This window comes from Pygoscelis adeliae, unplaced genomic scaffold (assembly GCF_000699105.1).
Source record: "Pygoscelis adeliae isolate BGI_AS28 unplaced genomic scaffold, ASM69910v1 Scaffold18, whole genome shotgun sequence".
Lineage (NCBI taxonomy): Eukaryota > Metazoa > Chordata > Aves > Sphenisciformes > Spheniscidae > Pygoscelis > Pygoscelis adeliae.
Genome location: NW_008825558.1, coordinates 2,909,126 through 2,933,575, shown reverse-complemented (window position 1 = coordinate 2,933,575; position 24,450 = coordinate 2,909,126). Strand labels below are relative to the sequence as shown.

Below are 24,450 nucleotides of genomic sequence, written 5' to 3'. Positions count from 1 at the left end.
AGGGTCAGGCACAACTGTAGTCCAGAAGACCCAGCACAAAGAAGGAGAAATAAGAAGTCTGCACAGTGCGCAAGTGTTTAGAGGCAGCTGGTGCTAGGCAAAAGCTCTTGGGCTATCCCAGCAAGCTCCTACTAACAGCACCCTGGCACATTTGGGAATTAACACAGGGCAGAAACCATTTCTAATACGCAGAGGAAGACAGTTTAATAGTATAGATGCAGACAACAGCAAGATAGTTGGCTAGCACTAGATCAGTCCAAGCATGTATGAGAACAGCTATCATCACCTCAGGGGCTCTAGGATGAAGCTCCTTCTATTTGAGATACCGAAGGCTTAATTTTGTCCTTTCATTGTAACCTACTCCTCCTCATTCAGGGGGATCAGTCTTTGCAAGTGATAGAGGAAGATGACAAGGTAATAGTTTTGTATCCTCTTTATTTTCTTGTCTAACGCCAAGAGCATTCACTCACACTCTGTTTCATCCTCCATCCAAAGATGACACAAATCCACGCTTTTCCTCCTTCCCAGGAGAGGAACTTAATTTGTTAAAACAGACTGAAAACTCTCCGGTTCAAGCTGCAGTAGCTGTAACCTGGTAATGATTTGTCGCATTTGCTGTTTGAAAGATCATCATATTCCAGACAGCAACATCTAAGGTTTAATTGCAAGGGAATACACTGTACACACAACAAGCCAAGATCCTGTAAGAACTTAGAACTGAATACAAGTACTCTACGTATGCACATACAAGAACTTGTACTTCATAGACAAGTTAAAAACTGCAGGATTTAGGATCACAGTTTGTGGTGCACTTCCACACTTTTAGAATAAGATGACATACAAAATGATTATGCAATTAATTAGATTAAGATTACTTAGATTAAGTAAGAATTGAAATGTCATCATTCTATTTTTTAGGTAACACTTATGGTGAAATCCTGAATTACCAGAATGTCATCCATAATGAATTATAATACAAAACTAAAGATATTTAGCATCCTCCAGCATAAGGCTATGATTATAAATTATTTGCACTTGAACATCAATACTGCATAGTGTTTTTAAAACCAACTTTAGGTAAAGCACCTGAATCATCCATTAAAAGCACCACTTTACTGTAACAGAAAGTAACAAGGAATTTTTCTAGTTAAATGTGCCTGGAATTAATCAAAAATTGTGCCTACACAGCCACAGATCTACTTGTTCTGCAACAAATATATTCAGACTCATGGTAGGCACCGATCAAGATGCTAGAAGGGTGACTTTTAATCACTGCTGGAAATAAACAAACATCAAAAGAAAACCAATGCCCCAGACAGAAATAAACTTCATTGTGCTCATGTTCTTAAAGAGTCCTCTTGTGTCCTTACTAGGAAGTGAAAAGGAAAGACAGACAGACAGTATCACAGTTAAAGATCTCTAACGAGGGCAAACAGTTATCATAAACAGAGTGGGAAAATCTATTCATGTGTCAAATACCAACATTATTCTATCCTTGAAGTGATATTATTCTGTACAGGCAGTTTAAAAATGACTGCATAAATGGATTGCTAGAATATTGGTGCCCTAAATAGAATTCACACCCCAGAGGAATCAGGAAAGGGGTATCAAAAGAGAAGGAAGAGATGCTGCCACATGTACTTTTTTTGGTGCTCTGCAATATTCTGAGATCTTAATCTGCTTCTGTATAAATACCGCCATTGACTCCAGAATGACCAGAATCTGCTACAAGTAACACTAAATTCAGATTATTTGGCTAGCATCTCTGCTTCTTACAGTGGCAAGATTTAAAAGGAACAGTTTATAGAGACATGCCACATGAACAGCTACTTGATAGTGTGCACACTCAGTTCTACCACACGCCACAGTCCTATTGCTAAGGGTGTCTGAAATACACTGGACTAGCAATACCCATGTCAAAAAAAGTTAAATTCCCCATGTCAAGGGGACCCTCAGCAGGTGCAACTGATGCCACATCATCTTCTCGCCCTCAGTGAACACATACATCTGATGCCCTGGGACAGAAAGAGAAAGCCTGAAACTTCGGAAGGGGCATCTGGGTGGTTTTACAGGTTGCAATACAAATTGCAGCAGCCCAAAGACACATTTTCTCTATCTGCCCTCCTGCACATGTGACAATGCAGCCTACACATTTCCTTTGAATCCCAAGTTAGAACAAGACAGTAAAAGCAGCAAGTGAACTGCAGAAGGGAAAAAACACTGCCGTCATTGCATTTTTACTTTGTTTTCAGTTTTGTTTGTGAGTTGTTGGGTTTTTTTTTTTCCCTTCTAGTGCTCAAAGGACAGTAATGCAGTTATACGTGTATATCAACACAATCAAAGCACTGGGTAATTTCCTCCTATAGGAGCAGGGAATGAAAAAAAAACAATATGAGAAGTTTGTGATCTGTTAAAGTTATGTTAATAGGATGCACTTCAGTACCAAAGCACAGTGTATTTAAGGACTATATATTCATTTTAGGATTTCTTCTAAAGTTTTTTCTTTCAGTAGGGGAAAAAAAAAGTCTTTATAAACACACCACTATTCCTAGTCCAGATTTTATGCACTCCTCTGTTCTATTTGCTCAAGTTTTGAACAATATCTTGTTTTCCACCCATTCTTTCTTCTGACCAGACCCATTTCCTAGTGCACCTACTCCAAAACTAGTACCTCCAGGAAAATTAACTGTGACAACTATGGATAAAAATCATGTTTTGTTTATATTTCAGGTACTAAACAGCTGCTACTAGATATTGCTACCAGATGTTCCAGAATTATATGCAACATTATGCTTAATTTTAACTTTTACAAAATTACAAGCTAATAAAAGATGACACTGGTGTAGTCAAATGATTTATTAAAGGAAAAGCCATTAAGTTCCTTTTAAGCTTCACACCCTACTACCCCAAATAACTCGTCATTATATACATCAGTGAACAGATGCAAATGTCTGTACCATTTTGAGATTTCAGTACTATCCCATATACCAATTACATATCCAGATGCCTTTTGCTTTAACAGCCTCACGCACATCTGTCCATCTTCACCTGAATGCATGATGACTGTTCATTTCATGGTTAAACTACCTGCAAGATGACACAAGTCTGGGTTTCGCACAGTTCATGTAAGGATCATCTTTTTCTGCCATGCAAATGAGCTTGTTCACAGCTAAGGTGGCATTTTACACATTGGAAACACTTGGAATCTAAATGCTGGGATTACTGAGTAACAGAACATAGAAAAATTTGCTATGTTACATTCAGTTTCATTTAGACACCTCACTTTCCAAATTTAAAAAGCTGGAACATTTGTTGTGGGATTTTGGGGGGGTTGGGAAGGGGGATGGATTTGTTTTGTTGTTTTTTTTTTTTTAAATGAAGTCTTATACCCTGATGATAATCAAAGTACAGGGTTTATTTTGTACAAGCTCCCCAACTAAAGTCACAGAGCAGCATGCAATAGCAATGTGTCTAACAGCCTTTCCCATCCACAATCACAATAAACATAAGTAACATCAAACAGGAGTGACAGCCAGTAATTCTAGAACCGAAAACTACCATGGATTCTTATGTACTAATGAAGCCAGGCACAAATATAGTAAATCTAAATAGCTCCTTTCAATCTTCTAACAGGAAAATACACACATTAACTGGTCCTCAGTACTTTAAAAGTTTGTATAAATCCATGTCTAGGCAAGCGAATAAAAGTTTTCCACCTAATTCTACCCTCACACATAGCAGCAGAAGGTCCTCACCAAGTAAAGCAAATTACCACAACTTGAAGCTTGTAACAGAGCCCATTAGAGTCAAAGGCACTGTGAAAAGGTCCTCGAACTGTGTTCTAAATCAGGAGCAAGTTCACTTAAGTGAGTGAAATCCCCCTGGGATAACATGGGGAAAAAGATACAAGTGCAGAGTGGTTCCAGCTTAATTTCAGCAGGCAAACAGCTTATACTGGAGACAAGAATATACATGTGTTACTTCATAAACTTATTCTACTGTAAGGACGCAATTTAGAGAAAAAAACAAGCAACCACCAGAAAGGAAAAGAAAAGGAGAAACAGTAAGGGAGATCAGCCAGAAACAATTGCTTGTAACTTTAGATATCAAACCCTCAGTTAATGTATATTAGTCTAGCTCCACTGAGGTCACAGTAGCCACACAATTTACACAGCTGAGCATCTGGCTCTAAATATTTAACTGTTCAAAATTCTAGTGTGCATCCTTGCGTAGCAGAGCTTCTCTGACTAATCACGCTAGAGGTAACCACATCTTAAGTGTGTAGTTCTAAATTGAGTAATATTATCATTAATAACAGTGCCTAATTAAGACATCTATAATGTTTTTAATGAGAAAATTTGAAAGTCCTTCTGGAATTTTTCCAGTCAAATTAATTCTGAGGACTTTAGACGTTATTACAAGTAATGTTACAGGAATGAAAATTAGGTCTAAATTAGGACATGTCACTGTATTTAAAAGAAGGAGAAAAGGAAACACATTCCATTTCCCCCTTTATACACAGTTCTCTGCTATAACATCGCACCACAGGGGAAAATAAAACCACCATTTTGTAGTCTGCTCTAAGTTGCTCTGCATATAGTTATACCTGATGCATCTCTATTTAACACTTTGCTTTCAGGCTCTTTTAAAAATCGCATCAGTATTCTCTTGGGAACAAGTATTTCCAGAATCTTAAAGTGACAACTCCTATGGCTTGTACAGGCCCAAATCCTTTTGGCTAAAATTCACATGAGTTATGCTTGTCTAAATAGGAAATCCCTCAGTGAGGCTGCTGGTTTAGGCAGGGAGCACTTGCGGTTAAAAATGATCAGATCCAGCCTGCTAAAACTGTACAGGAAGGAAGGAATCCACATGGTCCCAAACGATGCTCTTTAGGATAACAACCAGACATTTTAAAGGCTATCAAACCTGGCGAGTCTTTATTTGTACTTCTACTAGGCCAGTCCTTCAAACTACTCCATGCACATTTCTGGCTCACAGCTGCTGTTTCTTTATCACTGCTTTCATTGTAAGAATTTAGCAAGCATAAACCCACAAGTCTACTATGCAGCTGGACTAGGTTACTTTGAAGATATAAAGACACTCAATTCCTTGCTCTTCAAACCAGCTTATTTGAGCATTTGCTTTCATACCAGTTACATGAGTTTGAGTGTGTTCAACAATACACACAGGTTCAAAACATAAGTGCAAAAGTCATGACTGTGTTCTGACTGGATTTTATATGCATATCTCAGACTCGGTTTAGAGGAACTTGAAGTGAAGCCCAAATTGAGCCCAATTTTCTTTTTTTTTTTTAAAGTTCAGAAACATCAATCTTAAGGCACGAATATAAATTAAGAGAATAATGAGTTACAAATCAAGTATTACCTTTGGGAGTATAAAAAGCCATTGGAGCATGAGAAAACCCACAAAGCTTACGTTTGCTTCTGCCTAACCTACGCTGTGTATATGATCATACATATCTTCACATATGTATGTATACACACATACACACAATCTGTATAGGCATACACATAGCATGATGACAAAGTTTAAAATCAGGCATTTATTTTCAAGGTCTTGCAATTCAAATGCTGCATGCCAACTAAAACAGAAGTCTAAGAAAAAATGCCAGTATTGAACTAATATACACATATGGCTGCCATAAAGGCAAATTAATATTTAAATTGTATCACTCATTGGCCAATACTACTTTGTTTCTTACCAAGTGTTTCACATACAGGAGTCTGATGAAATATTTTTCAAATAACTAATTCTTAGCTATTAGGTTTAACCTCTAGTTTGAATTGTGCTATAAAGAAACAAAAAATCCATTTGCAGTAGTCAGCTGCAAATTATTTGATGTAAGACTTCTAGCTAATATTTCACTGAGGACACTAGAGATGGTTGAATGGTATTTCTGGGCTGCACAGGATACTACACATAGAAAGGAGATCACCAACTTGGTCATGTGGGGAAGCTTGGGCAGATAACACTTCTCACTGCTTCCTTCCTCAGACCATCTCAGAGTAAGACTGCAAACAATGGGAAAGAGTGAACTGTCTGAGGAGAACTGAGTGTCTGCACCAATACTTCACTAAAAGAGTTGTTGACTGAGCTCAGAAGTAGGTAGATGAACACATTATTCCAATGAAGGAGAAAACTGAAGTAATTTGTTCTTTCATGCAGAAGGAGAGAAGCATTCCTAGTAGACCACCTCCACTGTTTTCTTTGATCACAGCTAACTGCAGACAGCACACTGAAAGAATAGGAACCTAATTCTTTCAACAAGTTTAAAGCATGACAGAAACATGGATCCAGCAATTGTCACGTGTGCTACTGAGTTGTTTGACATGGCATCTCTAAGAATTCCTACAAATTCCTTTCATAATTCCCCAAATGCCTTTGCACATTAATGCCTATTAGGAAGACAAAGGAGGATGAACTTGAAATGAAGGACAGCCTGACAACTTCTGCGAGTCTGTGCAAGACAGGGTTTACCCAGCAATGGTGAAGGGCAGCTGAGAGGACTCCATTGTCCATCTGCCAGGACAGATGGACATGGATCCTCACATGCATCCTCATATAAAATATGTTTTTCAGTGTCTGACTATCCCCTCAGAGGGGATGAGGTATAGTAATAAGTTCTCTTATTCCTCCTATATTTACAAGAGAAATATTTTCTGCTTTTATTTTCAGATTTGTAAGCACACAAATTGCTTTAAATGCTTACAAGCAAGATTTAAGTTGCCAAGCAAAGAAAATGAGAGTACTCCTGAAGAACAAAGAAAAGTCAGATGAGAAGAAGGAAAACATTCTTAAAACCTCGTTGTTCCGAATCTTATTTTACTTTTAGTAAAGCATTGATGTCAACGATGTATTTCAGATTATTGAACAAGAACAAAATGACAGCAGTCAAGCTTCCCCTTCGGGTGAAGTCATTTGGTTAACCTCAATTCCCCAAGCACACTAAAAATACATCTTCATTGTCACAAGAAGACTGCAACGTATCTTTAAGACAAGGATTAAATGCTGGCAGTTAGATGCACTACAGAAATAGAGGGATGGATTTTTCATTAGGAAACAAACTACTTACTGTAATTGAAGTTTTAGTTCTAATAAATAGAAAGAGTGCAAGACTCTTTCCAAGATTACCCCGCAACAAGGCATGTTGCTCTGGGTTCTCCATACCAGGGATGGTGTGTACTGATGGGTGATTTGGGGCTCCTGAGCTGTGACTGCATCCTACTTGTTAAAGACTTCCTATAGGAATTTGCAGGAGCTACTTTCTTGCTTTGTACTTTAGTTTTCCCTGCTCTTAAATGATATTATCATCTAACTTCTACAGAAGTCAGGAAAATAAAAATTAGAGATATAATGGCATACAGAATGTGAGGTCCCTTCATCATGTAAGGTTATCCATAGCCCCCAGTGATGCAATTCTGCCTTGATAGATACATCCACCAGGTGTTCTTAACTATAAGAAATAGCTGTAAAAGGCAATTGAGAAGAGGTACTCTAAATTAGGTCATCTGTCTTTGCCCTGTACTTGCATCGCTCTCCAACTAAGGGCTTGGCTTCATGCAATTCCCATGCAGCTCTGTATTTGCAAGAGTCAAGTGCCCCAACTTTAGTCAAAACACAAGAAGAGACAAGTGTCCAGCATCTCTTGAAATGCAGCTCATCTGCCTCAGAGTTAGGCATTTAGTTATATCCTCAAAAGGACACAAAAGCTCATGGCTTAATTTCTCACTCTTCTAAATGCTAGCATCTTTTGACTAAGAACTTGTTTTTGTAGCTTTTTCATTTATCAGTTTCTGCCACTCTGGAACCAACCTATCAAAATCCCTTACTCATTGGCCTCCAGCAGTCCATAGAAATCTTACAGTAAATCCTGCAGCTGGAGACATAACTGCCAGTACCTTGCTGGGATACGCTAGGCAGCAAAAAGAAATAAGTGGCTAGTGTAAGAAAGAGTATTAACTTAGTTCCACAGAGCATTTAGAGATTTTTTTACTTTTGGTTTCACTTGGTTCATAAAGCAATTGTCAACTTCTGAAGTTCTCTGCTAAGCAGAGTTACTGTTCCCTGCCAGTAGACCCAGCTCTAGAGCAATTGTTCTGGGAGATATACTCAGAAACGCCAGAAACCCTGGAGACCTGACTCCAGGACAGTCTGTCAGACACTAACTGACCCCTCTCAAAGAAAACAGAGTTGCTTCTTTATGTTAGCATACTTTTTTTTTTTTTAATAGTACACTAGGTATTTCTCACTCGTAGTTTTCAAAGCCCTTTGCAGATGGGGAAAATGAGGCAGAAGCATGCTCATTAGATCTTAGGAATCTCTGGATAGCAGAAGCTCATCTTTCTAGTCATTATATACACACAGGACACAGTCCTGGGTCCTCAGACTGATGCTGCAACTCAGATCTTGACACTAGTCAATTCACAGACAGATATATTAAGAGTCCTGGTTTCCAATATACTTGCTTTATTTATTACAAGCATAATGCAGCATTAAACATGTCAGGGACTACTCTTGGTAGCAAACAAAAGGTTAACGTTTTCCAAAGTGCAGTTACTCACAAGACCATTCTGACATTTCAGAAGTCAAGAGGAACTATTATTAGCTGTGTCTAATAATATTGCAAGTTCCTACCCATGGAATCTGTGTGCAATCCTCCATTGAATTGGCAGCCTTTGGCAGTATCACTGCTGCATGATTTGAACCAGGCAAGTCTCAAAAGCACTGCCATAGTACTGTGTAGCCAGCTTGAAAATATCTTCACTGCTCTAGGGAGATGAGTGATCCCTTTGGAATTGGTTTTTGGAACTGTAAACTAATGAATCACTAACAGCTTTAAAGTAGACAAAAATGTATTGCAACACAGCATGTAGTGCTGCAGAACTGAAGGAAATCTGTTTACAGTGCTTCAACAGACACTTGAAATCAAGATGCTCAAGAAGGATGAGGCTGTTGTGAAAGAAGCAAAGCTCCAAGTGGTGTGAGTGCAGTTATCCCTGCCAGGGCCAGCAACCATCCCCTGGTGCCAGGGGTGGGCTCTGACCCCCAGGCATGCTAGCCAAGCACAGCAAGCCATGCTGCAGCTCAAGGGAGGGTGTCTACATGGAAACAGGGCAAGGGACAGAGCAAGAAACAACCCCCTTCTCCTGGGCCTGTTGGGGCATAAGCTTCAGTGCTAAGTACAGAGATCAGAAACTACTTCAGTCATTCAGACACGTTCACTGCCTAAATCCCCCCAGCCACAGCTGCCTGCAAACCTTGTCAGTAAAATTTACGCTATATTTGGTAATGTGACAAGGTTGACACCAAACTTGGTGTTCAAGCCAAAGGTCAGCCTTATGCATATAGCTGGTGGGAAAAGGCACTGCTTTACAGTTCATATTCTTAATGAAGCAGCACAAGTCTGAAGAAAGAAGTTAAAAAAACAAAAATACCACAAAGTCCACAAAGAGTTTGCTGGGCAAGGGGAAGGCCAAAGCTCAAAACCCTCCTCAACCTAAGGACACTGAAAGCCACAGCTATTACTTAAGAAAGCTCCCTGCCCTACTTTTGTCCAGCCAAAGCTAGGCTGTTACACAAATAAGATGCCTTGGGCCAGAAGGAGACTAAGCAAAAAGGAGCATAACTTTGAAGGGAACAGTTAAAACCTTGTCTGGAAAAGACAGCAAATTTGATATGCTAGTGCTGCTTATCCAGGGACTAATTAAATATTTTACAGCAAAGAGTTACTAAATAAGACAGAATACCAAGGAATCCCATCCTTGAAGGTTGCTCTCTACCCATTAAACTGCAGTCACACTTTGTCTCCCTCTCTCTTTAGGCTCCACGAGTACTACACACCTTCCAGTCCAGCAGCTCTGCTTCAGCAAGAAGCCTCACCAACAGCACTGAACAAAAACAGAGGGGGTTTTTTTGGTTTTTTTTTTTTTTTTTTTACAGGTGCTAAAGGTAACTAGCTGCTCAGATAGTTCACTGATTCACAACAAATGTATGGAAGAAGAGCAAATTAAGAGACACACTGATTATTATTTAAGCGGATTGCTCAAGATTTGCTATTAATGAAATTCATGTAACCACGGCCACAGAAGTTGACTACACAGTGAACCAGGAAATAAGAAAGTGGGATGAAAAAGGAAAAAGTGTTTCTCCCTGCTGCACTGGACTTGGCCAGTATATGACAGGCAGCAGGGTAGTACAGATAAATCAAGGAGGGGCTATTGTTTACAGTTAAGCAGCTTCAGACCCAAAAAACATTCAAATTCCAGTGCACCAACTGCAAAGTAGTTTTAGAAATACCAAAAATAGTTGTAGCAATACCAGATCAGAGCCCTACCCCAGGTACTGCATAGCCTTCCCTCCCTTCCCCAAAGAGGCTTAAGAGAAAAATTTACCCTGACCACTTCATTCAAAACCTACCCCTACCCCCAGAGCTTGGCACAAAATCCTGCACACGGTGTACATCTCTAGCTTGCAGGCTGGGAGAGTACTAAGTGTACTTCCCCTGCTTTTAAAGCAAAGGAATGTGCTCATAAATCAACAACAGTTTTATGAGGAAAAGGAGGGAGGATCTTCAGTTCCCATCGTACTTGGAGCCATAGTCAGAACGACACATATTCCCCAGGAGCAGTCATGACACGGGGAGTGGCAGCGTAACAGGCCTGGCATGCCCCTGACTCAGCCACACTGCTATTTAAAAAACCCAGCCCTTCTAGGAGGGGTTAACTCAGGGCAAGGCTGAACCCTGCAGTGAGCCCACTGCTGTGCCAACTGAACAGGGGTATTTACACCGTACAGCACCCATGGAATTAAAGTTGCTCACAGTAGAATTAAGACATGGCTGCACCCAAGCTAACTAAGGCTGTAGCTAGCTGAGGATTTCAGCAGAAGCTTTCCATGAGTACTTGAGCCTTACTTCTGTATTGGTACTACTGATTTAAAGTGACAGTTGCAGTGATACTTTACACTTGAAATACAGACTCCTGCCCATCAAGCAAGTGAACCAAGACCAGCATGCCAATTATACAGCATAGCTTATCAAACAGTAAGGATTTGGGGATGCAGCAGACCTGAACTACAGGCCAATCCCTAAACTAGAGAAATCAAAGCTGACTTGAACCTCTACTCCAATGTCAGGCCAACTCACACACACTGTCCTGGGAACAGCACATATAAAACAGTAGATCTCAGGCCTAGAAGCCTCTGTGCTACCCAGGCCCCCAAGGCAGAAATAAGAATGCTAGTTTGCTTGCAGTCATTACACATGTACAAGGAAAAACCACAAAATAACTACTTTTCTATTTTTATTTTCTTCTCAGTGTTTTGAAAGGTCAAATATATTTACACTCTGCTGTGTTCTCTTTATCAGTGCTTAAACTCAAGGACTGCCAGATGAATCATGAATCGTGCAAACACCCCAGAAATACAGTGTCAGAAGTAGATCCATTGTACATGAATTGTATGCTCAGTTGTCAGGGGAGGGTTGTTTCCATTTTAAGCACAGAAGAACCTACAGAAAACTAACAGCTAGTTTGCAAATGTGCCTGAAGTCAGGTTCTCTTCCCTTTTGGTCTGCAGCTGGCCTCTAAGAGATGTCAGAAAATAAGAGAAAGGGGGTAAGTCTGTGAAATGATATATTAGCAAAAGTGGTAGGGGGAGGGAAATCACATAATATCTGACAAAACTTCGGGGCATTTATCTCCCATAACAGCTGGCCCATAATACTCATTTCAGCAAGACATTGCCTAGCTTTTCCCTGGTATCTTGCTTGCTTCGTATTTATAGCTGGAAAGCCATAACAGTTGTCCTTCCCCTCCTAGGTTCTCTGGCCCTTTCCTACCTTTTCATTTTCTCTGGGAAATACTTCCACCAGTATGCAGTTAAAAAGTATGCTTGTGTTACACAGAGGATGGGTGGGAAACAACCTTTCCGATATATATAAAATCGTTTCAGACAATTAAAGAAGTGATACGCAAACAGTTTCAAAAGAAACTGTAATGTGCTCTCCTGCAATGAAGGCTGGTTTGGACTCACACCTTATACCCAGTTTGTCCTCTGCTCTCTCCTTTCCCATTCACTCGCCAGCCAACTAGTCAGTTGGGGAAGGTATCTCCTAAGTTTTATTTCATCTGTGCAGTAACAAGTTTCCCAAAGCATCAGTAGAATGGATTTAGTGATCGTGAACACAACAATGTCAAAGCAGCAGACAGAGATAAATATTGTCCATTAAGACATATAGCAAATGATAATAAAAACGTCCTACCAAAACATAAAATGTAGAAGAGAGGAGAGTTCTGTGGCTGGGCAGCTAGTGAATGCTAGAAACAGATACAGAGTTTTATAAAGGATTAAACTTCCCACCTCTCGTAAACCAGCATGCTGATACACACACAAATATGCATAAAACAGAGTAAAGTACTGCTGTTTCCTGATGCCAACAACTTCAGATCCAGATATGAGCAAGAACTCTGGATATGGGTGTCAGCCTAAACTATCAGGTAAGACTGCGTGTAAATGAATATGCGGAAATCAAGCAGAATCAGACTAGATGCTACGCTCCATTCCTGTATACACCTGTTAACTGTATCACAAATATAGAAGGCTGCTTTCCAAATCTTAACAGCTGCAAAGAGTTGCAGGACATTGAATACCATTTTGTTTTTCTTTTTCCCCTTGGTTTTGTTTTCCCTTCCATTTTTGTGTGTTAAGGTTTGATCTTCTTTCTTGTATTCCTCAGTCAGCCAAGGAAAGGGACAAGAAATTCAGCAGCTATGTCGGCATGTTTATTACTGAATAACTATCCCAGCACTTCTGGCTCTAAGAGATCACCAGCTTAAAACCATTACAGACAGCCAAATTAAATTCTCTTTTCCACATGTGCAGATAGAACTAGACTGCCTTAGGGGACTGAGGAGGAAAGGAGTAGGGTAATATGAACATACCAAGAAATGCACAAGATTTAGGTCAGATACTCCTAGTACTAGGAGTATAATGCTTATAGTTGCCTACCACATTAGCCAAAGGTTACAATTTAACACTGCACTAACTCTAGGCAATCTGCAGATTACCCAGTGAAAATAACCAGGACCTATGTAAAATGCTAAAGGAATGTGACTCCTTAGGTGTGTCTGGTTTTCCTCATGCTGCAGGAAAATCCCCATCATCTTCTCATCTATCACCAAAAGAAAAACATCTATAAGCACCAAGAACAGGGATGGACTTTCCACAAGGGCCTGTTGAAGCCCATCCAAGAGAAGTTAAAACACAGTAGTAAAAAGTATTCATCCTATCCCTCAACAGTAGAGGTTTTGGAAGAAAGTTTGAGTAGAAAAACTAAAAGCACTCAGACTATCTGAATTTTTTTGAGCAGATGAAGCAGAACAAAGAAAGAGTAATTTGAACAAGGAAATTACAGGAATGCTGATGCTTCCAGTCAGCCTAGAGGTAAGGCAGGGAGAACCACTCGTGCTGTGCATGATTGCTTTTTCTTCCTTCATATCCCAGCTAGATTCCACAAACACAGAGTATACAGAAATCAGAAGTCAAGAACAAGTTGGAAAAACAATTTTGCTCAGGTTCAACATGAGTTATGGCAGACAACCAAGTCAGTTTCTATTTTAGCCAAACTCCTTCAGCCACCCATAATCAACATTTAGTTCCCATGCACAGCAAGAAACAGGTTCTGTGCTTGTGTGCCTCTGACTCATGAAGGAACAAAAGCTTCGAAAATTGTATTCTTGGGAAGCATGCGTAAGGAGATTGAATCCTCATTTCAGAGGGACATAGCCATACAGGAAGAGGCAGCTGTTCCCCAAAGTCAGAGATTAGCTTTCAATAGTCCATACAAGTCTACAGATTCTCATGTTCTGGGCTTGCAACAAATGGTCCATCCATGTGTCATTGTACCCCCAGGAATTCAAACATTTAGGTGCATCTCACTAACAATGACACGTTAGGACAGCAACATCACACTTCCAGAAGCTAGATATAGGAGTGGAACAGCCATGAACAGGCAGCTCACCTCCTACCAGAGAAGCCCAAGCTTTTAGTAGCTCTGCCTCCTCCAATCTGAGGAAAGGAAGGAAGATGGGAACCGTTGTCGGTGAAAAAACAGCGGGGGAAGTACTCTGTCATTGAGACTACATCTCACATTGCAGTGGAAATATCCAGCACCTCTCCCCTACCCAAGCACTGGAAGCATAGCTGGTTGTCTATTACCTGCCCCTGTCTTCTACCCCAAAACTGTTTTGGTCTCAAATGCTGTGAGTATATACAGCACTGCCAGCCTCATCCTCCTCCTCTGCTCCAACTGATCATTTTGCCAGCAGCCATCACGTAAACAGTTATAAGCAAGTACACTCCATTCTCCTTATGCCTAGAAGAACTCTCTGCAGTTATGGTTAGATAAACATTCTCTCTTCTTAGTTTCCTCTATATGCAAAACACTAACTGTATAGAGATAGGCAGTTCTTTGGCAAATCATAACTAATTATATTCTTGAAAGTTGAGCAGCATTATTAAAATAGTACTACATACACCAGCTTCTGATTGGCCTAAAGACTGAATTTATTCTAGGCTCCTTCCAATCAGAATTAATCTTTCTATAGTACAATGAACTGTCACTACTGAATCAACACCAGCAGCAAAAGTGACAGCAGCCTACATCATTACTCAGCTAAGATAATAGAACTAAAGTCATTGAAACAGGCAGATGTTGGAGGCTGTCTCCCATTTCAGAATAATGTTCCTGTCGTAACTCAGCATTTATTTTAAGGAAGCAAGGATAAATTCATTACCATTTGCAGGGTACTCAGATATAATAGTAATAGAAGCCATGTAAGCCTCCCAATATGTACACAGCAGAAATGCATGTGGCATTGGTACTAACCATCCTTCACCTAGATAATGCAAAGCAGGGCAGTGCAATCAATCCATGTCCACTGGAGACCTGCTCCCGTATTAGTGTGAGCAACAGTGTTTTGCTATTGCAAACTCAGAAAACTAAGTTGAGAGATGTGCGAGACCAGAAGTCATTTCCACAAGAAACAAAAATTTCATTACTTATTCCCAGCATCCTTACCTTTTTTCCTGGTAACATGTTGTATCCAAAACTATCATCTAAAGAGCTGCTGTTTTGTCAGATTGCAATGATCAATATCCTCACTGCACAGAATGGCAACACTTCTGCATTGATAACTAAACTGCGCAGAGCCAACAATTAGGGAAAACTATTGATGATATTTAAAACTGGAGGTTGTATTCTTCTTTATCATTTTTAAATGAGATCTTTTAATTAAAAGCATTAGAAGAAAATGATTCCAAAAATAGAAGCAAATGTCAGATCATTATCTATTTCTGAACAGTAGTGTAAGTGGGTGCAAAAAGGGTACTTCCCATTACTGCTAGGCTTTAATGACCATCCTTACCCCACTGAATAATGTCTCCTGCAATGATATCACCACATATTAAGGAGAGGTGATCAAATATGGGCCTAACTACTTTAGTGTTCAGGTCAGAGCTGTATATCAGTAAATTAATAGGATTATCGATATTCATAAATCAAGATTTATAGAGTTCAGAGTCCAGTTTAGTTCAATCAGATCATGAATTATGAAAACAAAAGACATTTTTGAAAAGAATAAAACCACTTAGCCTGACACACAATACAACCTTCAAGTAGCAGGCTAATACATATGCCCAGAAATCAAAACTGATTTTTTTGTATTGTCCTATTTTAATTTAATTCTCATTTATCTTTACCCACAGGTTTTTCATTTTGCATTTCACCTGAATAAGAATGGTAGATAATATCCATGACTTCCTGGCACTTGCGAGACCAGTTATCTTATCTTGGCAGAAGGTCAAACTGAACACCTTTTAATTTGGCCAGTTATCTAATTGTACTGAACAGCTCAAACCTGCAGCTGATATATGCAGTCCTGCTGCATAGCGCAGTTGGAGTTGCTCAGCTTCCTCTGACAGAGCTCTGAAACAATGGGTTTAACAGGGAGGGAAATGCCCATCCGATTCTAATGGCTAATTCCATCTTCTTTCACTTAGAGAGCAAAATACCAGATGCTCTGGATTTCCTGCTTTGTCAACTAGAGAGCAGTGTTATGTTCAGCTCTCACATTTTGATATAGCTGTTTGTTGTCTGATAAAACGTGGTTCCTCAGGGAAAACAGAGGGTTGTCTCTAGAGGAATGTATAAATACAACTTATTTGGCAGTAGGGGAACTCAAAGCCAGCAAGTTAGCTGGTGAAGTGTCTGGAGAACAAGTCTTATGAGGAGCGGCTGAGGGAGCTGGGGTTGTTTAGCCTGGAGAAAAGGAGGCTGAGGGGAGACCTCATCGCTCTCTACAACTACCTGAAAGGAGGTTGTAGCGAGGTGGGTGTCGGTCTCTTCTCCCAAGTAACTGGCAAAAGGACAAGAGGAAATGGCCTCAAGTTGTGCCAGGGGAGGTTTAGATTGGACGTGAAAAATGTCTTCACTGAAAGAGTGGTTAAACATTGGAACAGGCTGCCCGGGGAAGTGGTTGAGTCCCCATCCCTGGAAGTATTTAAAAGACGTGTAGATGAGGCACTTAGGGACATGGTTTAGTGGGCATGGTGGTGTTGGGCTGATGGTTGGACTCGATGATCTTAGAGGTCTCTTCCAACCTTAATGATTCTATGATTCTCTATGGAAAAATGCAAGATCTTGGGTTTTTTCTGTCCCCAAGCAGTTACCAACAGTTGGCTCAAAGTTAAAACGTAATAGACACACTTCAAAGACCACCTTACACCAAGGAAACTATAATAGGCTGGGGAAGGGCCAACTTTACATGATTTCCCCCCTCTCCATAGCTGTCTATACAAGCTATGGATCATACTCCTCATTCATGCATGCTGGGATAGCTCCACAGTGGATCCAGATGTATTTACAGCAGCTTAGAATTTCTGCCTTTTACAGTGACTCCATGGACAGCTGCTAGCTTTTATTTTACTCTTATGGGTTCATCCCCTATGTTTGACTGAGACTCTTTAAAGACAGTTTGCACAGAAACCCTTCTTGCAATTCCAAGTTATGCCAAGACAAGGAAAAGAAATAGATTAAGTGTCTATAAAGTAGATGAGCCAATTATCAGCATGGTAAGTATGTTGTAACATGCTTTTTCGCTTCATAGCAATTCAAACAAAACTCAGTGTGCTAACAGTTTTATGGATTGATTTGAAGCAATGTAAGCTATTCATCATCTTTCTACCTCTGCCACAGATGTGTTACTGTCCATGTAGCAGACAGCCATTAATGTATAGAATCAGTACTCCCCCACCTGTGTTTCCAGCCAAGCTTGCCAACTTTGCCCTGGAGCAGACAAGGAGCACTCACACTTAACATAGCTCAGGGGAGGAAAAGGGGGTAACCTTCAACAGTAGTCTTCAGCACACAAGTAGTAATAGCTGAGAAGAGAGATGCTTTCTTGCAAATATCTATACCCACAAGCTTATATCCTAAATTCAAGTTGTTTGTATACATATTTCTCTGCATACAGCTATATTAACAGTGCTGTGACAGCTTAATGGCCTAGAACCTGTGGTTTTCAGCATTTTGAGTCCTTGTTACACACAAGTACAAGGTCCATCTGCCGTGATTACTCATTTGCCAAAAGCTTCTTCAAACTTTCAGAAACCCACTTTCTGGCTGTACTCCTATTAACACAACCTTCATACACACAAGAATTATTTGCTCTTCATTACATACCAGACTGCAAAGTCCTTGGGAATTAAGCATTAGCTTTTAGAAATATATACATTGCCATTACCAATAAGGAATTCAACATTAGTTGTTCAAAGCAAGAGAACAAGAGAGTTTAGACTGAAAGAGATAGCTATTATTAGTAGTTGTTTTTTTAAAAAATGATAGTTTTGGGAGTAGAACCTTTATCAAATAGAGTCTGAGGAACCTTAGGCAATAAAAACTTATTCATTCTAGAGAGGTGCATATGGGTGCCCAATTTTGAGACACTTCAAAAGCTTGAAGGTGGCCATTCAACTCCCTAAAAACAAGGCCCATAAAGACACCAAATTAGACATCCATACACGGATATTCATAGATATCAGGAGTTATTTAAACACCTTAATCAGCTTTTCCAAGTGGTTAGAGATACTGATAAACTGCTGTGTCCTGAAAAGAGTCACCCCACCCTACTCTTAATAGCTCATATTTATTTCAGTCTGTTCTTAGAACTGTTTCAACCAGCTCCATCAAACCAAATCTTAAATTGCTCCTTTTTTCTTTAGCCAAGAAAATTAATGGTGCAAAACAGTAGAATATTGGATAAGTTAGTAGTGGAATGAGTTCCTTTCATACAAAACAGTAAGGCTTTCAAAGAATTAGATTCTTCCGTTTGACAGAGAACACAGTCCACATCACAACACTAAAAAAAAAAAAAACAGTGGGCAAATTTCCAAGACCTTTGAATAATGAAACAGTGGTTAATAAAGCAAGTCTTACTTTTCACTCCTCTTTGGCATTTAATATCCTACTGATTTGTATACACTAACATTGTGCTAGCTGCAGGACACATGAAGTGACAGAAAAAACACACTCCCATCTGGGCTGGTCCCATCCATCTGGTGATTACGGCAGGGCACAGTGCAACCATATGGCCATAATCAAGAACCTACTAATATCATCCAGAGTTAACTGGAAAGAGCTATAGCCCACTTAGTCTCCTAAGGATGATAAATCCCTCTCATTCTGTCTCTCCTCCCCAGCGGACATGGTAGATTTGTCTTTTTGCCCGCACAGATGAAGCTCTGCTGGTTAGAATACTAGTGGTATACAAAAAAGTGAATTTGGTGCTTGTACCTGTCAGAGACGGAATGAAGACATTATTTCCATTAAAAAATTGAAAAAAACCCATTAACCTCACATTTCTGCCTCAGCTCCCAAATTAAGCCTTTTGGGAGGAGGGGGGCTTCTGCTGGCATAGGAACCCTGAAACCTGAGGCCAAAATCCTGACACACAGCACACAAGTACAACCCAGCAACTGAAGATAAGAGATTTGACTCCAGCAGTGATGCAGGAAGAGTATAACAGTTACAGAGTAACTGTTATCTAGCCTGTCCTTACATATTAATAGAATGGGAAGAGCCTACCTATCTAACAACAAACAGGAAGAAAATGAAAGGCAGAACTTCACTGCTTCTTGAACAGGCACCACTATTGCTATCTACATAGTTCTAATAGTTTCTGTTGCACTGGTCTATTGAGACACGTTTTAGAAATACTCATTTCCTAGCTGACGTCACTAAAAATGAAGTCAATAACCCCCAATGGATCACAGCACAAAGATATTGCATGTGCTAGAATAACCTTTTTCAGTTTTTGATCATCAGAAACAGAAACCAGGTCCCAACATATTGCCTGAGCTACGTCTTAAATTGAAAGATAGAGTCTCAAGCGGTACACAACAAAGTGGATTTAGTTGTAATGCCATAACTCTAGCAGCATTTTCATGACCAGTTTCCACTCATCTATCATAACAAATTCCCCTTGCTTAGGGGTAAGGAGTCTGGTCAGGTCCTCTGTAAGAATATCTTTAAAAGGTTACAGCTGTTGCCTAAAGTCATACTAGTTCACCAGGGGCCAGCCTTCCCTCCAAGGCAACATTTAACAAATAGCACAGCATGACTGCTGGAATGGCTCTGTGTTTTGAGAGACATATCTCATTCAAAAGATGGTGTAAGTGGAAGATCTTTTTGACTACATAACCAAAAATGATGGCCTGAAACTGTCAGGAGTGTCAGTCTACTCACAAAATGCTCATCAGTACAAATAATTATACATAATAATGAGAAATTGAGTTTCTAACATTTTTAAAGCATTTTTACAACTCTGATATAGCACAAGAGATATAGGACTTTTTCTCTAGAATTCTCAATAAGCAGTCTTAAACAAAATAAGACCTACAGCAACAAGCTACAACATGGAAATACTGGGTCAGAATTTGAACATAATCTTTAATGTTTTATCAACAGACTTTGTGTGAGCAAGATTTTTTTTTTCTTTTCCTGAAGCTGATAAACTTCTTTTAATGCATGGGCGCTGACTTTCAAGCTGTACATGGAGCCCTCTTCTGGAGAAATTTGAAAAAATAAAAGCTTAAGAATTCAGCAGTGTGGGCTATGCATTTGGAGAAAGAATTTTGGGACTAATTCATCTATTCACTATAATGATAAGCTTGTGAAATATATACTTTGTTCCAACTGACTTAGTTACAACCCAGTGGAACATGAGAGTTATTGTTAAAGCTATCAAAAGAATTTTTTTCCTCATCTTGTAAGATTTACTTATAAATTTTATGTTGATTCTTCTGTCTGCATCAAATGCATAACATACAAAAGCAAAGCTGTGAACAACTTCTGTTTTAAAACAAATATTTTATATAGGCCTTCAAAAATATCCTTCGGTAAAAAATGTAAAAACCACTCTGATTTGATAGATTTAAAAATCTGTATGTATTTACTGATTACTGTACACTGTATAGTGAACTGCACAAGCTACCAGAGTACACTTAGTTTTTATTCTCAGCTTCAGATCAATAAAGCTGTAAAGTATAGATATGCTTTGTGGTTTTGAAGGTGGTCCTGAATTAAAGAATTACTTGAAACGTATCTTCCTCAGCTATTCTAGCTATCGTTCAGTTTTCCTCTTGGTGAAAACAGGACAAACAGTTGGTAGTCGTGTAGACTAAATCTTTGCAAAAGAAAAAAATTCATTTATTGCCCACCTGTTTATCACAACTTTTAAAAACATAATTAATGGGCTGAAAAAGCAATTCTTCATCCTTTTAATGCCTCAAAAGGCATTTTTTTTATATTTAACAAATGCAGTTGAATTAGATGCACACCAAGGAAACACAAAACCAAAGTTAGCAGTTTTATAAGTGATCTTAATTAAAAATAAACCTTTTTTTCAGTTCATGAAGAATTTCCTCAAACTTTTTCTCTACACTGTTAACTTTGCTATCATTACTTTGAAATGAAGTTATTCCTATCTTCTACTTCCACAGAAAGTATTGCATTACTAGATTGCTATTGCTTGGAAATCATTTTATCAAAATTGAGCTTTGCAGGTTCCACTAGCATTGTATTATAGGAGGCATTATTGCTACTGCTAAGGGAGAAAAAAGAAAACTTATGAAAAAAATCCCAGAATGCGTTACAACCACTACACAGCCAGATGGCTGCATTTGTTTAATATGTTGTTTCTCACATTCTTCTGTTTACTTTTCCTGTCACATGAAAGTTGTGTATGTGGTGTGTCAAAGAGAAAAGCCAAAGAGCATTTCAGTAATTCCCTTTTTCTTCCCTAGCATGCTATCACCTTCAGTTCATACTTTAACCTGCCAATATTCAACACCCTATGCCTGAAGACAGATTTATGTACACTTCCTTATTATAGCTTAATTCATTCCCCAATTCATTAACTCTTAGACATGATCTATAAAGTATACTTGGAGATGCGTTAAATCACTAGGTAGAGACATTGCCAGATAAAGCTACATATGCTAATAAAGAAGGTGGGGTGCAGTTTAAGCACTTAAATACAAAGCAATGCTAAAGCACGACAAGCTCAGCCCTGCAGTATATTCAAACTCATCTCAGCCCAGCAAGAGAAGAAACTCTGAAGTATTGCTGAAAGTTATCAATAAAGTGCACAGTTGTTTTCAGAAGCAGGTGTCCTGCACCTTGTCAGATTTTAAGTAGTTACTGATGTTAAAAAAAACACCAGCTATGTGGTTTAACAGGCCTTAGAAGTCTGTCCTCCTCTCTCATATACATACTGCTTTTCCTACAAGGGACCACTAAAGAAAATCCAAACTCAAGCTGATTAATTTAGTAGTGTGCTGAAGAAGATGGACAAAAAAAAGGACTGAAAGCACAGAGAAAGCCAAGCGAACTGCAGTCCAGATGGCAGGTCTCAAGCCCAAAGTGAGAGAACACCAGCTCAGTATATCCACAGGTTACCCTTACACTGTCTGTGCCCTCTCCCCCCACCCCTCTGCTCTCTGAGCATTGCCTCCCACTGGCAGCTTTGCCAGCCCAGCTGCCTGCCCAGGCTGGATCTCAGCCCACTTTGACAACTTCTCCTCTCCAGGAGCCCTTTGGGTATCCCCAGCCCACCAGAGAGCCATTCAGTCCTCCCCAGGAGCAGCAGCTTGCCCACTCGTTACAGCCAGTCTCAGCAGAGCTGGTGAGCTGCCCAGTGGCCAGCTGCCCACTGGCCAGCCCTTCTACACAGTCCAGAGCTTCAGCCCGAGCTGTTAGGGAAGCCCTGCAAGAAACTGTGTTTATCCCCAGCACATGCTGCTCTGGATCCTCAAACTCATCCTTCACCAGTGCATTCAGGCACCCTACCTATGGCCCAAAGCAGCTGCTTTCATTTGTTATACTCCCTGAAGCAGGATTGTTATCCTGAACCCACCCAAATGCCTGTGTGTTTGCTCACACGAGTCCCCAGTCACCGAGTCTCCTATTGTCCCATAACTTCAGCCACCCATGCTAATGCTTTTACTCTTTATCAGGGTAAGCCAGGACCCAAATATCCTAGCCTTGATCCACAGCATATATGCATTCAGTTCACCCTACTGCTTCCTACTTACGCAGTCTTGATGTATCTCCTCTCAGCAATAAAACTCTCCCAACAGTGATCCCTCACCATTTTTCTCCTTATCCTCCTATTTTGAAAAAGCAGACTAAATGCCTGCTGGAGATTGCAATTACACAAACACGAGTGCACAGACTCAGCGTCCCAAGCACTAGTTTGACGCTCTAAAACCTACCAACCCCCTAAGGGTTAACAAAACCACTCGATCGCAAGTCAAAAAGGAATTAACTTTTATCTCCACTCAGTGCACAGGATGCCAGTGCCACTGTCACTAAATGCAAGAGTTTACAGAGCTCCTAAGACAAAAGAAGGAAGGATGCATTTAAGCTGGACAACAACAAAGGATTTTAAAACCTCCCCAGAGCTTCCAAAAAGTGAGCCCTGTAACAGCAGCAAGAGGAAGAGAGAGCAACCAGAAGGTATTAGAAGTCAAAGCCCAGCAAGTCCCTTCGCTTTGACAGACAGCGGCAGCAGGGCTTTAGCACCTCCGTGTTTTTAAGGCTGGGTGTTTTTTCCTCTGCTTTCTGGCAGAGGGGGATCTATTACATTTAATAAGAGAAAGGCTACATAGCAAGTCACTAACAGAGTATTACACATCTATCAAGAGAGTACAGGGAAGGGAACCTTTTGCAAGGTCTGATTTTATTTTCCTCCATATTCCCCCCCCCCTTTTTTTTTTAAAAAGGCAGTAAATAATGTGAGCTGCCTATAACAACCTATAAGCCTACTACCCGACAAAAGCCACAGAGGAAAGAGGCAAATCAAAGTTGCAGCATTTGATATGACAGAAAATACTGCTGCTGCAGCTGCTACCAAAACACTTGAAAGATTCCCCCTACTACCCTTCCTGAAGAGAAACACAACAAATTTATTGTGTGATATATAGCATTTTTTAATTGTAAATCAAGGAACTATGAGATTCTACATTCCTAGCAACTGACTTACAGCAGAGATCTTGCATCTTTCAACAGTAATTCAAGCAATGTATAATTACTCAGAAATCAGACCTGAATTACAAATACTTTCAAATCCAAATGCACAAGAGAAGGAAGGTGAAAGAAAATAAGAAAAAAACCACACATTTCTTACCTGGGACAGCAGAAAGGACAGAGTAAGTTGAGTTTTGTGCTGCATTTTGCCAGACTAGAAGGTACCAGAGGCTTTTTCATTCATGCACTCGGCTGCACTGAGCATATTTTCACTGTGAAACAGCCTTTGAGAAGAGACTCTGCCTTGAGAGCCAGCCAACTTCCCAAATAGATCAGCAGCATCATCACTAAAGCATTGGATAGAGTCTGATGACCAGAACCAATGGCTTTACAAGGATGATTTCTTCACAAAGCATCCCCATTTTGCATCACACATATTGGGCAAGTACCTCTCACAAACACAGCACCTTTAGAAAGCATTTTGCTTTCGTGTATTTGTGTGTTTAGTTTCAGTCTAACAAATCATGCCTTACAGATCTCAGTAGTATTTTCCCTTTTACAGAATGGAATTGCACAGAGAAATAAGAGCAACTCTGAGCACCGCTGCAAAGAGATTCTCTTTATTAAAATGTTAATAAGGTATGCTTTATTTTCAATAAATCAAAAAAATGACCACTGCAGTTTTAGTTACTTCCAAGCCTTAGATAAAGAACACAATGAAATTTTTCAGTGCAGCAGAAATACAGATTATATTTTGTGTTTTCCCCTCAATCTCACAAATCGCAACGAAGACAGATCAATTCTAGCCTGCAGAAAAAAATCCATCATAAGGCAATAGATTTTAT

General features: G+C 39.8%; 1 protein-coding gene across 1 annotated transcript in view; it reads right to left on the bottom strand.

Moving 5' to 3' along the window:
- Nucleotides 1-23,904, bottom strand: part of CDH13 (cadherin 13) — a 531,145-nt gene extending 507,241 nt beyond the window's left edge. The window contains exon 1 of the mRNA XM_009332307.1: nucleotides 23,766-23,904. Coding sequence (XP_009330582.1) covers nucleotides 23,766-23,810 — 45 coding nt within the window. The 5' untranslated portion in view covers nucleotides 23,811-23,904. The remainder of the gene's footprint in view (nucleotides 1-23,765) is intronic.
- Between the last annotated feature and the right edge of the window lie 546 nt (nucleotides 23,905-24,450).